General features: G+C 48.9%; 1 protein-coding gene across 5 annotated transcripts in view; it reads left to right on the top strand.

Annotated features, from left to right (window-relative positions):
• TRIO (trio Rho guanine nucleotide exchange factor) overlaps positions 1-15,527 on the top strand; it is a 261,688-nt gene that overhangs the window by 133,779 nt on the left and 112,382 nt on the right. For all 5 annotated transcript variants that reach the window (XM_044442897.1, XM_044442900.1, XM_044442898.1 and 2 more), the window contains exons 16-20: positions 1,358-1,477; positions 6,590-6,781; positions 7,418-7,567; positions 9,349-9,463; positions 11,543-11,658. In XM_044442897.1, the coding sequence (XP_044298832.1) occupies positions 1,358-1,477; positions 6,590-6,781; positions 7,418-7,567; positions 9,349-9,463; positions 11,543-11,658 (693 nt within the window). The remainder of the gene's footprint in view (positions 1-1,357; positions 1,478-6,589; positions 6,782-7,417; positions 7,568-9,348; positions 9,464-11,542; positions 11,659-15,527) is intronic.

The following is a 15,527-nucleotide window of genomic DNA, read 5'->3' as shown; positions in this document are numbered from 1 at the left end:
ATTCTATGCTCTTGTTCAGTTGTGAATTAATATGATGTTAATGGTTTTGAGACCCAAACAATTGCATCTTTTTTTCTTTTCCAATGTGCATGTTTGAGATATGTTGGTGATATTTTGTATGGTTTTTGCCTTGTATGCAGACTTGAGAGGGTTTTACCATTAGAGATGACCTAAAAACAAATTTACATTAAATACGGGGGTACGTAACAAAAGATTAATACAGTTCTGTAATCACAGCGGTGAGAATTTTCAGGTCCAGAAGTCACATAGTTAGTGTACTTTCGGGCATCAGAAAGTTCCTTTATTTTCCGACATGAGTGACCCTGAAACAAAAGTACACATTTCATTTTTAAGTCAGGAAGGAAGGTGGCTTGCTGCTTTGCCTCAGAACTGGAAAAAGCTTCCCAGCTCAGCGGGTGCTTGATCAGACACCATCAGCCATGTTTTGCTGTCTATTGCATTTTGTTTGCCGCAGTCCGTCCTCAGTGCACGGTTCCTTTCATTAACGATTGTGACTTCCTGCCAGGTTGGCTGCTGTTAGGCTGAAATGCTTCAGGATTCCTTTTTTATGCTTCATACAAGCTTTAGCGTACCTTAAGTGGTGGGCGGTATGGATAAGGTGCTGGAACCTGCCATGGCTTGACTATTTTTAAATGCTCACCGTCCAGAAAGGCAAACAACTGGTAATTGAACACTTTGTGTTCTAATAGTTTTCCCTTTTATGTTTCATATCTGACACAGGCTGTTCTACATCTTCCTACCTTTACTCTTTGAGAGCCACACTTTTTACAGGTTGTTTTGATTAATATTTCTTCCGTATCATCAAGGGGAAAGAAACCACGCTCTGCAAAGGTGGAAAAAAGCCATCATCATGGCTCTTCATCAGTTTCTCTGTTTTAGTGCCCCTCTTTCATGAAGCTCATATCTAAAATTGGTATTTCGTCTTTGCTGGAAAAATGTAGCAACATGTCATGCCTTTGTTCACTCTGGCTCACAAGGAGCCTTTCAGAATCCTGACTTAAAACCTGATTAATACAGAGCCGGCAGGCCAGCGTTGGAGAGGGAGAAGTGTTTGGGTGAACATGATCTGTTGGCCCAATCCTGACACCTTAGCCCAAGAAAACTTGCTCTTGACCAGGTCAAAGAACTGAAAACTGAAATAAGCTTTGGTGATGTTCACATGTAATTAAACTTCAGGAGAGCCTCGCAAAAGACCCATGGGTGATGTTGTAGCTTCAAACGCATCCCCGCTTTCCGAGGATCCCTGCCTTGCATGAACACGCAGTTGATTTTGAAATGCATCACTTCAGCCATGAGGAGACATTGTCAAGTCATGCTGCCCTGCGCTTCCTTTCAGGTATTGGGCTGGATCCGAAATGGGGAGTCCATGCTGAATGCGGGTCTGATCACCGCCAGCTCACTGCAAGAGGCGGAACAGCTGCAGCGGGAACACGAGCAGTTCCAGCATGCAATCGAGGTAAACGTTCTTTAGCTGTTAAGTTTGACTTTGTTGTCCAGGGGAGTATAAAGAGATGCCCATACAGGCTTGAGAAACAACTTGTGTTACGTATTACGAGTTTGACAGTTACAGGACTTCAAATAAATGGATGGAACGTATTGCTTTGATCACTCTTAAATCATCCGTTGTCACTAGGTGACTCATGAGACAAGCCGATTGACTTTTCGCAGGTCTGCCACTAGCCGCCGTGTATGTGGAGTAATTTCCATCAGGCGTCTCCAGGCCTGTTCATGCATAAGAGTGATCCAAAAATGACTGTGACGTACATATCTGCCAGGACGACATAACATGTTGCAAAGGGTTTGTGATCCCTGTCTCAGGAAGAGGAGAAAGTGCTGAGGAAAAGGTTCAGTGGTATTCCTGCCCCACAGTGGCAGTTCCACCCCTGTCTTCTCCAAGAATGGCCCAGAAGCTCCAAGGAAGACTGTCTGAAGCCCTGGAGAGCCATTGTGGCTAATCAGTGTAGACTATATGGTGCTCGATGGACCAGGGTACCACTAGCAACCAGGACAACCTAAGACTGAAAATCTGTTCATAAATGTAATTTCGCATTACCTCTTCAGTATTTCGTATTGCATGAGCTAGGATCCATCACTTAAAATGTGCTGACCAAGTTCATCTTACTGAGGTGGCATAACTGCCCAAGGCCAAATCCCAGATCATTCTGGTAGCACCTGATTGGCGGAATCCTGCACGAGGAGAGGGCACTGCTGCCACTGCTCGTGCTGGTGCTGAGGTGCTTGCCAGTGTCAATGACCTGTCCATCCTTCATAGTATTCTCATTTAGGCCAGTGTGGGATTCTGCTGGGAGGAGGCAACGCCAGGTGGCTCAAGCAAACTTGGAATTGGGCTTTAACGTTCATTCGCGTTGGCATAATAGAACAGTCTTGCACTCACATGTCCACCTTAGATCCAGCCTTGCTTCTCCGACAGAAGCTCTGCAGCATCCTGACCACTACCTGTGATGGCAGTCGGGGAGTGAGGATGTTTGCCTTTAGTAGCTGTCTGTAGCGACGGGGCCCATTTCTCTTAACACGCAACATTCCCCATTAGAAAGCTCAGGCGCAGAACGTGAACTAGACAGAGAAGGGGTTGTGACTCAGACAAGTCAGGGTTAACAACTAAGATTTGTCAGCAGCTTCTGAGAACCAAACCACATCAGGTCCGGGGAAGGGGGAAACGCTGTAGAACAGGCAGGCTCTGAGGAGGAGGGGTGCAAATTCATTTACCCAGTGAGCTGGTGTCAGGCTGAATGAGTGGCCAATGAACTAATGTCCAACATGCTTGCCATTTGGCCCGCAGCAGCATGAACCTTCCTGAGGGTGGAGTCAAGCCTTTTGGGAAAGGGAGGCCCTTCAGGAGCTGCTCCCACAAACTGGAGCGGATATTACTTTAATACATGTTGTTTGAAAACAAAGCACCCCATAGCACAAAAGGCCTGTCTCACTCAAATAAAAGACTGTGCTTGAAAGCACTATCTCTCCCTTTTTCACCAACAAAGGGGAAAAAGGGAGAGATGTGGACACAGCATTTTCTTGCTCATTGTTCTTCGTGGTCTTGGTGCATCACACATATGGGCTCATCCCAGCTGGGGTGGATTGGTTGTCCCTGTCTTGGGCATGGTGTTACTCTCGGCCCTTGGAGGGCATGTCCATGAACTGAGGGGGCTGAGAATGCTGTAGCACAGACCTCTCTCCGTTTTCAGTCCCTTGGCCAGAGCAGAAGGAATGATAAAGAGTTTGGAGATGCAGCATGGCCCTGTGAGTGCACTGGGCAGCTTCCAAACATGGACATTTCGTTCCATGCTCCAGGTCCCTCCCTGCATGGAGACTTGCACTTCTGCCATGCCCTGTGTCCCCCCAGCAGCAGATCTGGTGAACCCCAGAGCTACACCCTCACTGAACTAAAATAATCCTGAATGATGCCTCTGAAAACTCCCCTGGAGGGTTAGCTTTCCACCACTGCCCGTATGAAGACCCAAGTGTTTAAAACTGCTGTGAAAGTAAAACCCTTTGCTTTGTTCGTTGGGAAGCTTTTTATTTTCAGGAATGGCTCGTTCCACAGTCGCTGCCTTCTGTTCTGCCATCGTCCTGTGGCGCTTTCTGTTTTCCCTTTCTGTTGTTCACAGTTTGCAGTGTGTGTGTCCTCACTCTTGACAGCTTTGGTAACTTTTCTGTATAACATTCTTTTCCCTGTAGATATTTGTCCTTGTAGGGGATAAATGTGTAGGAATTTGAACTGGGGGTCTTTGCTAGACTGTCATAGAGCTGGGTATGCAGTGGCTATACTTAAGGATTCCCGAGCCCATGATTTTCCTCCCAACACATCTTCTCTAGGGCCCATTTCAGGCAAACTTTGCACGAGCCCGTACTAAATGTCTAACTAGGCCTCTGCATGGGTTCTGCTGCAGGCTGCCCAACGTAATACAACTGCCAGGTCAACTTGTACAGAATTCCAAGTGCTCTGGCACAATCCGAGAGACAGCTGAACACCTGATGGTCATGGCTGTACAGAAGAGCCTTGTTGCTAACACTGGTCTATCCTGCAGGGCCATTGTAAGGAAAACTGTAGTAGCACAACCGAAGCAGTTCCGTGAACAGTATTAATCTTGTCAGGACATACGTGGAGTTTGCGAGAAGAAAAATAACATGAGTGGCACGTGTTGGCATCAGCCATTTTCAGATCTGCCTGTTCTGCAGTCAGTGAGGAGATGTACGGTGTGGGGAGCATCGTTTTGGCACACCGCTCCTGCCACTGCCTGCACAGGCTTCAGTGGGGCTGGATGCCGCCCCAGACGATTGGGTGCACAAGTATGGACCACGTCAGGAAGATTCACACGTGCCTTCCTCTTGTGCACCTTTGCACCAGGTCACGGGGCCACTGCACACAACGGCTCCTGCAGCAGGCGTGAAGGGGGCCCTTTTTCACATTTGCCCAGTGTGCGAACGGTGTGGTCCCCAGGTTGTGGGCTGGAGAGCCGGTGGGCACAGAATGGGCACTTCCAGTCCGGTGAGGCTGCTCGAAATAGGATCTCCTATATAATGGAATGGGACACAGAAGCTTCTGCTCCATGCAGTCCCTCGCCTGCTGTCATACCTGTTTGGGTTGAAGGGATGTGGTCATTGCAGCTGGATTGACAGTTGCTGATTGAGTTAAGGCTCTTGTAGTCCCAGAGACCAACTAGACCAAGAATCCTTAATTATAGCCAGATTGTCGGGCTTGCCTTGGTTCTGTGTTGTTGCAGCTCTGTAGATTAGATTAGATTATACGACATAGCATGCGTTGAAAGCCTAGCTTTTATGGGGAGCTGGGGGAAGAACCTGTGCCTTGAATGCCATGTCATGGATCTCTCAACAATTCAACCCCTTCAACTCAATAATGCCCAGGAGGTGAGCTGCGTTAGTATGTCACAGAAAAAGACAGCTAAGCAGCTTGTGGCTCCTTAAAGTTTATGATGGAAAAATCTTTTGCGAACTGGAGTATGTGCATTAAGAAAAGTGGACTCCAGTCCATGGAAGTTTATACTGTAATAAATCTGGCATTTTCTAAGATGTCACAAGACTGTTGGGTGTTTCAGCTACATAGAGAGCAGGGCAGATAGACTGACTAGTTGATATGGTCTTCCTTGGTTGGAAGAAGCTGAGCTGCACTGATTGAAACAAAATCAGGAATTGCCTTCATGAAGGCAGAAGAAGAAAAGGAAGACTGACCATGAGATGGAACTACTCTGTAAAGGAAGCTGAAGGCTTGAATTTAGAAGAGCCGAGCAGGAGTGCCAAGGACCCCCATGGGCTTTCGTTCATAGGGTCACCCCAAGTCAGAGATGACATTACTGTACCTAACAGCAACAGCAGTTTGATGAGTCCTGGACGACCCCTCGAGGTGTCCATCAACCTTGAGAAGTTGTCCTTCCAGGTGGGGAAATGTTCTCCTTTGCCTGTGAATGTGGAAAAATTCCCTGGCTTGCGCAACATGATCGGTTGCCCCGCAGCTGTACTGAGTGCCAGAAGGAGACTCGGACGGCTTTGTTCTTCTGGTGGGCCTGCTTTGACTGAGCTTCCAGCAGAGCTGTTGTCTAAGAGGAAGCTTGGACAGGGTGGGAGCAAGGAGCATGTGCAAGGGGTCGAGCCCTGCAGCCCCACAGCAGGAGTAAGGAGGCCTGGGCGACCCAGCAGTGCGACTGCCTCTGGACGCCTGTGATAAGGTTGCTGCTGTTACTTAGGAGAGTCCCTCTTCCCACTGAGTTATTTTAATCTGTCCTAGCGCAAGAGTCTGTTCCGATGGAATGGTGGCCATCAGCTGTGAAACTTGTCTGAGGGAATCATATGAGTGAATAGCTGCACTAGCAAATACCGTTGTGATTTGCAAAATAGCTCCTTCCCCAACATGTAACCCTTCAAGTGTTTTGGACTTCACTTCCCATCAGCCCCAACCTGGACAGTCAGTGGTCAAGAATGGTGGGAGTGCTCCTCCAAACAGCTAGTGGACACCGAGTTTGGGGAGGGCTGATGTAATAAAGTAGCCCTTGTGGGAAGAAGAAGACAGGCTCACACATCTCTGCCCCAAAGAGCTTGCAGTCTGCATGGCAAGAGCAAAGGAGATAACGCATGGAAGGGTGTGCGGGGGATGGAACAAGAGTTGAACATGAGAAAATGAATCTGCATGTAGCTTCCTTGGCTGCATCATTCAGCAAAAGGGGGATCTAAATCGAATAAGAAATACAGGCGTGGGTTGGGGGCAGGCACTAAGGGGCTCCACTGGGTGAGCTTTGAGAAGTTTGGGGAGGAAGCATAGCTGTGATCTCTTGGACAATATCAGTGACAGTCCAGAGCCAGCTTGTGGTTGTCTCTGTGACTGGACCAGCTGCGCCAGTCCGGCATGGGCAGTGGCAGGGCCAGGAAGGTGGGCACACTGCCTCTGTGACTCCTGCCAGGTGTTTCCAGCCGGTGTGCAATTGCAGTGCATTCACCGAAGACGAATAAGATGCCAAAGGGCTGGCATGAACCTGTTTCGGAGATGCTCAGGCGGCGTTCATGAATCAACTGGGCTTTTCCGTTCTCATTTGATCAGAAAACCCACCAGAGTGCACTGCAGGTGCAGCAGAAAGCCGAGGCGATGTTGCAGGCAAACCACTATGACATGGACATGATCAGGGACTGCGCGGAGAAGGTGGCCTCCCACTGGCAGCAGCTCATGCTCAAGATGGAAGATCGGCTCAAACTTGTGAACGCCTCCGTGGCCTTTTACAAAACTTCGGAGCAGGTAGAGAACAGCAGGCTGTGAAGTGGCTTCTGGAGCCCCGGAGTGGAACTTCTGCTGTAAACAGTTTTAAGGACTGACTTTAAAGGCCAGATTCTCTCCACTGAGGTTAATCGGGGAAAGCAGTTCCATTTGTTGGGTGGGTTTGCATGGCACACGGCTAATAGGTCACCCTGGGCGGGATGCTCACTGGACCATGCATGACACGGCCGACATAACAGAGAATCGGGTTCCGTGGCTCATGGACCCACGGAGGGCTCATGGGACTGCTGGGGGTGGAGGGCAGGGAGAAAGGAAGGCCTTTTCACTTGGCTTCAGCAGAATGGGGCTTTGGTAAGGAAGTCTGTTCTTGCTTTCCTACCGTGGAAGGACCCAGATAAGCAGTAGTGACTCGGTGGTTCTGCATGACTTTTGAGCAAGCCGATATTCTGTCAGCATGTCAGCATCTGGCATGTATAAGTCTCCGTCAAACCCCCAGGGTGTTCCAGGCTATACGCAACATTGAATGAAAAATAGCCGTAACAATACATCGAGCTGCAGGTGTGAGGTGGATGTCGCTTGCCCCTGGGACTGATAGCTTGGCCCTCCTCCTGAGCAGAAGGAAAGCTTAGCCCGTTTCCTCTCCCTCTTGTCCAACAGGTCTGCAGCGTGCTGGAAAGCCTGGAGCAGGAATACAAGCGGGAAGAGGACTGGTGTGGCGGAGCTGACAAACTGGGCCCCAACTCAGAAACAGACCATGTGACTCCTATGATTAGCAAACACCTTGAACAAAAAGAGGCGTTCCTGAAGGTAATCATGACACTGTTGTGTGCCTTGTCCCAACTTCAGGGGCGTCATCATACAGTTTCAGACATGCAGTGGATTGCAGAGGTACCCTGGCATAAATGCTCTTAACTAAAATGCTCAGGTAGTTATGTGGAAAAGTGGATGCCCGTGGAATGTGGAAAAGTGACTGTTCCGCCAGAGAAAGCAGATTTCCCTTCCTCATTGCAGCCCCTGTTGAGGACTTTCCGGTACCATTTTGGGAGTCACTTGAAGGGGGCAAAGGAGAAGGGAAATCTTGCTCATGTGGTGTTGAGTTTCTGCCAGGAGTGGCCACTTCTTGGTCCTTTGTGACAAACCTCACTAGCCCAACCTTTCTCTTACACAATTGTTAATGGTCCCACTACCTTCTGTTCCTTTGCATCTTGTTACTCAGAAAAGAGGAAAAGCATGTAATACAGCATGTAAGTACCAGTAGTAGATGTGACAAAGTTGAAACTGTTATTCTTTTACCAGTCCTACTAATGTGCATCTCTCAAAGTTAAAATGTAATGCCTTAAAAATAAATGATGCTTGCCAAAGGAAACGAGTTTGGAAAGAGAAACGGGATGTGGCAAGATGTTCTAGAAAGCTAACTGAGGAGGAAATTGGAAAAGGTTGTGGTTTCTCGGAATAGCAAGTAAAAGCTGTCAAAGTGCAATTAGTTAATTGGAGCAGAAAGCCAAAAAGAAAAAAGAGGGAAGCAGAAAGACATCAAACAGCTCGATTACCCATTTAATATGAAGGCAAATTCATTTTTGCCTTTCTGTTTTAGTATTACCAGAAAATAACACCTGCAAGGCACCTGCCAAGAATCTAGTGGCTCTGGAAAGACAAGGCCGAGATATTTATCATGGCAAAGCTTTCGTGGACTAGAGAGCGCCTTGTCCATAAATGTTGCCAGCCCTGTGATGGCGGGGTCAGCATTTTCCTTGCTGGTGTGTTTTATTAGGGTGGTAGCCTGCTCAGGGCAGGGCATCCCAGGTGCCACAAACCCCACTCTTTTTTTTAAAGCAGGCATTCCGCTGGGATTCCGTGTTCATTGTAGGGCAGGGAGCATCTCTGAAAACCAGAATGGGGCTGGATAACCTGCTCAGGATGCCTGAAAGAAATCTCTGCAGTCAAATGCGTCGAAGTGGATGAGGACTTGCTTTGGCTGCCTGTTTCCACGTTCTCTGTGCTGGTCCCCCATCAAGAGGGCCAGGGTGCCGGAAGGCTGCCATGACGTGCACGCACTTTGTCCTGCCCCACTGCGGCAGCGCTGTCCTTGATGTACCTGGGCTTGGCGGGTGGTGTCCTGTGGCTCCACCCTGAAATACCTTGTTGGTGCTGGCAGAGCACTTTTCCATTTAAGAAGATGGGGATTGCCGGGCTTGATACTGCTGCTGTGGGAGAAGTGAGGCTGAGGTGCGGGAGTGTCCAAGGCAGAACACGGCAGGATGCCAGGAATCGCACGAACGCTGCCGGCACAGCCTGTGTCTTCAGTTTTATTTATTTATTTATTAAAACATTTTTATGCCGCCCCATTCGCCGAAGCCTTGGGGCGGCTCACATATTAAGTTAAAATAATTATAATATAAATTAAAATATAAAATTAAAATTAAAATACAGCAGTACAGTATAAAATAAGCCGCCCTGGCCAGTTTTCCTGCTGGCTCATGTCCCTAACCTCCCGATACCATCAGTCGGCTGGGGTGCGTTACAGCAGCCACCTGTGTTGGCGTCTTTTGGCGGCTGCTGGTGCTGATGTGTCCTCTGATCTCCTCTAGGCTTGCACGCTGGCTCGGCGGAATGCAGACGTGTTCCTGAAGTACCTGCACAGGAACAGCGTGAACATGCCGGGGATGGTGACGCACATCAAAGCCCCTGAGCAGCAGGTCAAAAGTAAGTCCACTTGGGGGATCCGAATGTGGCTTGGCCCCCGAGCACTTTGTGCCGCACGCGAGGAGTGCGCCGAGGGGAGGGGCGCGTCTGTTCTGCGTCAACTCCCACTGGTTGCTTGAATGTCTGAAACCGTTCTCCAGGCCATACCGCATCCGTGGTTGTTGTTGGCAGCATGGAAAACAACAATGAAATGCGGAAGCCGTGGAAACAGCGCTTCTTGCACTTTCCAAAATCTTTCAAGGTCAGACCGTGTGTTAAATAACAACATTGTTAGCAAAGATTTTGAGCACATTTATTTGGTTCAAGTGCTATGCACCTGCCCATGTGCTTAACTCTTTTTATCGGGGGGGGGGGTTAAATACAATCATAAAAGCAAACATTTCAAAACCCAAATCTAACAGCTTTAGTAAGACAAAAATATGCGTAAAATAATCACAGTGTGTACAGAAACAAGAAACACACAAGAATGAAACTTGTATCCGATGTGATGCTTAACTTTTAAGTCTTACAGGAACCCCATTAGTGGTCTGACACTCGCATGGTTAACAATCACATCAGTTGGGGGGGGCAGCCATTGCATTGTCTGTCAGCCCTGCATAGACACCCCCCCACCATGTAAACTATCCCCACTTTAGGGGAACTCCTGAAGCGGGGAGGCTCTCTGGATCTCCCTTCCCCAGTTTAGAACTCCGATTGGGCAGGGTCTAAAGCATTGGGGAAGCCCACATATATAGAGTGCAGCCCCTTCTTTGCACGTCTCCCCATGCACGGGCTCGGGGAAGGGAGATGCAGTGGTGGGGGCCATGAGCAGAGACCCAGCAGCCATTCAGAAGGCACGGACTGGGGCATGGTGCTGATGCTTGCATTCTAAACCCTTGCACAGTTTGAGCCTGGGACCCTTCCTGCGCACGCCTGCCCAGGCACAGAAGCGTTTTGCAGGCTCTCCTGCCGCTCACCCTACAGTCGCGAGTCACTTGGGAGGAGGCTTCTCAGTTCCCCAGTTAAGAAAATCTTACCCTCGAGAGCTTGGCCTGGCGCTGTGGAGAGCTTTGGCTGTGGGGCGATACAGAAATGGAATGAAAAATAATAATAACAAGAGGCAAATTTCTTCCCCCAGGCTTTTAAAAGCTGACAGCTTCTTATCTGGTATGGGGGCTGTTTAGCATTATAATTAAAAAACCCTAAAAACAAACAAGCTCAGTCAATAAAACACTATACTGCCTCTCTGCTCTGATAATTTCTTGCCTGTTATCTTGGAGCGTGTTTTATAATTTTTGCAAAGCACCTTGTTTTTTTGAAGTGAAGGTTGGTATCCTACCCCCTCAAATCAGTAGGTAATGTGTGTAAATAAGGGCCAAGGATGAATAAGGCAGAGTGCGGTGAGTACTCTGGATATCGAAAACAATGTACGGAGAAAGGAAAGGATCAGGGTTCACAAGGCATTGATATATGTTTTATCACGTGTGTATGCAGGGTTATATTTTGTGGGGCTGCGTCTATAAGATCTTGGGGATGCTCAGTGAATGAGTAGACTTGGTAGAGCTTTATATGAAATTCAGATCGTGGCATCCCCAAGTGACTGAACTCATGCGTAGACACTGATGGATAATAAGTTTTCTTATAAACTTAATAAGAAATAAGTTTTCTTTCATGCATTGCTCGCTTCCAGCCTGCAGATGTAGGAGGCATTAGTTGCAATGCCATCAGGCTCTCTGCATCCAGATTATACCAGTAGTGGAGGATCTGTAACTCTTCAGGGGTTATTGGACTGCACTTCTCATCTGCCCTAGCCAGATTAACCAATGCTATGGGATTATGGGAGTTGCAGTTCAAAGGTTCACACATTCCCCATCCCAGGATTATACAGAATTTGTACTGCTAGGACAAAATGCAAGGTGCAGTGAAATTGGCATTTTAATCTGTCTTCTTGCCTCTGCTGCTTGTTCACAACTTTTCCTGAGCTTTCCTTCCCCGTGTTCCTTTGAATTCCATTAGCATCAGGTCAGAGAGCTGGGTTTCATAGGGATTCCCTTTTAGCACAGCCAAGTCAGTTGACTTGTTCTCTTTATGATCTGGCAGATATCCTAAACGAACTCTTCCAGCGGGAAAACCGTGTCTTGCATTACTGGACGATGAGGAAGAGACGCCTCGACCAATGTCAGCAGTACGTCGTTTTCGAAAGAAGTGCCAAACAGGTCAGGGCCTGTATTTTTAAGCAGCCTTTTCTTACTTATACAGAAGAATGGGAATGCACATTTTTGCTCACAATGTTCCTCCCAGAAGGCAGTGTGGGCACGTCTTGTGGATTTGTATAGGTCGTGCTGAAAATGCCCTTTTGTCCCACAGTCCATCGTTGTCACTCAGAATTTCTCTCTGTGGATGTGTGTTTACATTCTAACCTCCATCCCGTTTGTGCCACGAGGCATTTCGGGCAGCATGATGTCGCTTTCCGGGTCATGCTGTGTGAAATGCTGGATTTCCTAATACATTTCCAGGTATGGAAAAATTACTTTTAAACAACAGCTGGCTGGATGATGGTAGGTCACGAGAAGCAAGTCCGTGTGGGGTCCCAGAGCTTGTGCACTGGAGTTTTGAGGGCCCCTCCTTTTCCGTGCAGCTCCCTACATCCTTTGGAAGGGCTGAGGGGGCACTGTAGTAGGGATCTGTGGGCAACCCTTTTTGAGGGTGGGAGCCCCTGGGATTCGCCTGGCTTGGGTCGCCACACGCCGGTCCGCTTGGGTGCAGCCATGAGCTGGCGTTCCGGACAGGCGTGCCCAGCATTCCCGCAATGCTCTCCAGGAATCAAGTCCCACGCGGACACGGCACAAGTGGCGTCCGTCTTCCACGCCACACGCAACTGCCTTTGTGTGGCACTTGACATGACGCGCGACGTGGAAGGAGGTTGCCGGTTGCACTGCTGTTGAGTTGTAAATGCTTAGGGACATCCTTTCAGCTTGGCTGAGCATAGAAGGAGGGCACCAGTGGCCCCCCATGTCGTTTTCCTCCACGATGCCCCAGAAGGGGCATGCAGCTTGGTTCCCTCCAGTCCCTCCAGTTGGCCCTCGGTTCTGGCGGTGCACTGCCAGCACGCACAGTAGGCCGGCGCGCATGCTCATGAGAGTTGCCGTCTGTAACACCTGGAGATGGCCGTGTCGCCTGCTGCAGCGCGAGCCCTGTGAGTGGGACTTGCTGGCCACAGAGCAGCAAGGGCTGGATGGGCGCTATAAATCCTGACGCAGTTATAAAACGCTAGTGAGTGGGCGATGGAGGGCAGTCTTCAATAGCTCGGCCAAAGTGGAGAATAGTGGTACAGCTTCTTTAGCAGAAGAAAAAGCAAAAGCAAGGGTTATTCTTGGGAAAAACAAGGGTTCCAAAGAAGATGGAGCTTTGCTTCCTCATGAATTAAAACTGGAATTGTGATGTGACTTACAGAAAGTGTTCCCTGGAGGAAGAAACCTGGTATGGGGACCGGGCTGAACTGTTACTGTGGTGGTGAATCCATGCTACGGAGTATGCCTGCCTCTGGAGGGAAGGGATAAAGGGGCTGCTGCTCTTAGCAGCAGGAGGACGCGTTGGCCGTGCCGTGCCGGCCGTCAGGCACGTGTCTTGCGCTCTAGGAGCAGGGGCTGTTCCAGTGCTGAATCATCTAGGAGCAGCCGTCCTCACCCTGCGGCCAGTGAAGCTTAAAGAAGAAGGGCAAATAGACTAGTCCTGATGATGGAACATGTCGCGGTGAGCTCAGGTGGCCTGGCATACCGGACCTTTGTCCTTGACAAGCCAGCCCGCCCTCCTGCTCGCCCAGATGCAGGAGGCCACAGTGTGGCTGATGCAACAAGGAAGGAGGCAGAAACAAGAGCAAGGAAGAGCTTGGGCACAGTTGTGTGTCGTCCCTGCTGACCAACCCTGGCAATCAGCCGTGGGGGGGGGGGCTGGGCTGAAGACCAACCCGCAGTGAGCCAATTGATGTGCATGAGCCAATCCACCCCACCCCACCCCACCGCACACACACACCACTTTTTCTAAATCAATAAAGCTGGTTGGCTTTCTCTGTCTCTCTTTTGAAAGGGGCAGGCACTTCCTTTAAGTTATCCCAGTAGCATTCCTGGAGGGATGGCCCTTGGTTGGCCAGCCTTTGCTTTGGTTGCCGTGCACCAAAAAGGAGGAGGCATGAGCGATCCTGGGGGTCTCAGCCCCACGTGCAAGCAAGATGTTCAATGTTTTGTGTCTTGTGCTGGACATGAATTAGTGGGGCTCGGCTCGTTTTGGCCCGCAGCCACCCACCCTGGTTTGTACATATCCCAGCATCCCCTATTTTCCCCCTACCTGCCCTGTTTGCAGATATGGGGCTGTTCAGAAAAATAAAAATAAAGAGCCTCCCCTCCCCTCCCCTCCCCTTCCTCTTCCTCTTCCTCTTCCCTTTTGCTCAAAGGGTCCCATTATTTTTTCTGTTAAGGGAGATGGTGAGGAACCCCTCCAAGGTACCTGCCAGGGTTCTTGGAGGGGCAGCTCATGGGTCCTCCCCATGAGATTACAAAAGGGGGCTGAATGGACCGTTTTCACCTTCTTTGAAAGCCCCTTTTCAAAAAGTCAAGCCACAGTGGGCCGGGAAGGGTGCCGCTGTGTCCCTGCGGCAGGGAGGCGGCCTTGCGGCTGCAGTGTGCTGATCCGCTGCCTGGGAAACCCATCCCCAGGGCCAAGCAGCCCTGATGCCTGGTTCAGTAGCCCAGAGGCACATGTGAATCCTCTGGTGTGCCGGCGACCAGCTTCTCGTAACTGCCTTTGGCAAAATCTGAAATTCAGTATCGTCTGGAAGTTGAGCGTGTAAAAACATAACGGAGCAATTAGAAGGGGGAAGAGCGGAGTTCCCAAACTGGACATGCTGTAATGAAAGGCAAGGGCTGTCTGGTGCAGCCGCTGTGGACATTTCTGGGATCAGATCAAGACTCTCCTCTTCTCCCAGGCCTTTGTCAGCATATGATAAGGCGTTCAGGGACCTGGGATTTTTAGCATTGATGGTTGTTGATTTTTAAACATTATTTCTGTAGGTTTGTATGTTAATGACCTTACATTATGACATTGCATTTTTTGTGTTTACAACTCTCGTAAACTGCCTAGAGAGCTACGGCTCCTGGGTGGTATAGAAATTATTATATCATGTTACATTTATTAGCATGCTACGGTTCTAGCCTGTCTATTCATTTTATGGGGAAGCCAATGTGGAGTACATAATCACACAATAACTGTTTGAGCTAGGCAGGGCTGAGAGTCAGAGACCGGCCCAGCGAGCTTCAGGGCCAAATGGATTCTGAAACCCATGTCTCCTGAGTCCCAGTCCTGCATTCCCACCTGCTAGACGCTGGTAATGTAAAGCATGGATTAAAACAGCTTCAGAGCTTCCCCAGAGAAGGCTAGAATTGAAGTTTTGGAAGGGTCCTGGGGATTCTTAGTTAGACACCACTTGTTCCAGTACAGCTAGGTGAGTCCTTAGTAGGGAACCATTGCTGTTAAGCTAGTGGCTTAAAAACAGAATAATTCACCTGGATTGTTTTAGTACATCGGTAAGAACTTGTATGTAGAAGTTCTATAGAAGCTTAAATATTCGAAGGCCAAAATAACAAAGTGTACATAAATAGAAAGAAAAGCAGGTAGGAGAAGTGGTGGGAGGTCCAGCTTTTTCCAGGTGTTAACAATTGAGGAAGTAGAGTGTGTTCACCCTTTTATTTCTTTTTTAATAGAGTACAAATCTCCGCCAATCTGCTCATCTGTCTGATCTCTTGGATAATAAGCTCTTCTTTATTGGGCTGCTGAGGCAGATTAGTCCAAAAGCTGCTGATCTATTCTGAGCACAATCCCGCTGGTTCATTTTTGTAAAAGTACATTTTTGAGCATCACAGCTCTCAAAAACAGAACTTTGTAGCCCAATTGGGTTGACAGATGTCCTAGCATTTATCAGTCACACTGCAAAAAGGCTTCTGCTGCCTAGGACTTCTGAACATCGTATTCTGGTTTCTTTCTCATTGCATCTAAGTATTTCTTCTCTGGAATTAGCTGCATAGTTTTGTTA

This window comes from Varanus komodoensis, unplaced genomic scaffold, assembly GCF_004798865.1.
Source record: "Varanus komodoensis strain SLA01 unplaced genomic scaffold, ASM479886v1 scaffold40, whole genome shotgun sequence".
In the NCBI taxonomy this organism is placed as follows: Eukaryota; Metazoa; Chordata; class Lepidosauria; order Squamata; family Varanidae; genus Varanus; species Varanus komodoensis.
The sequence above is the reverse complement of the archived record's forward strand: the minus strand, read 5'-3'. Positions and strand labels throughout refer to the sequence as shown.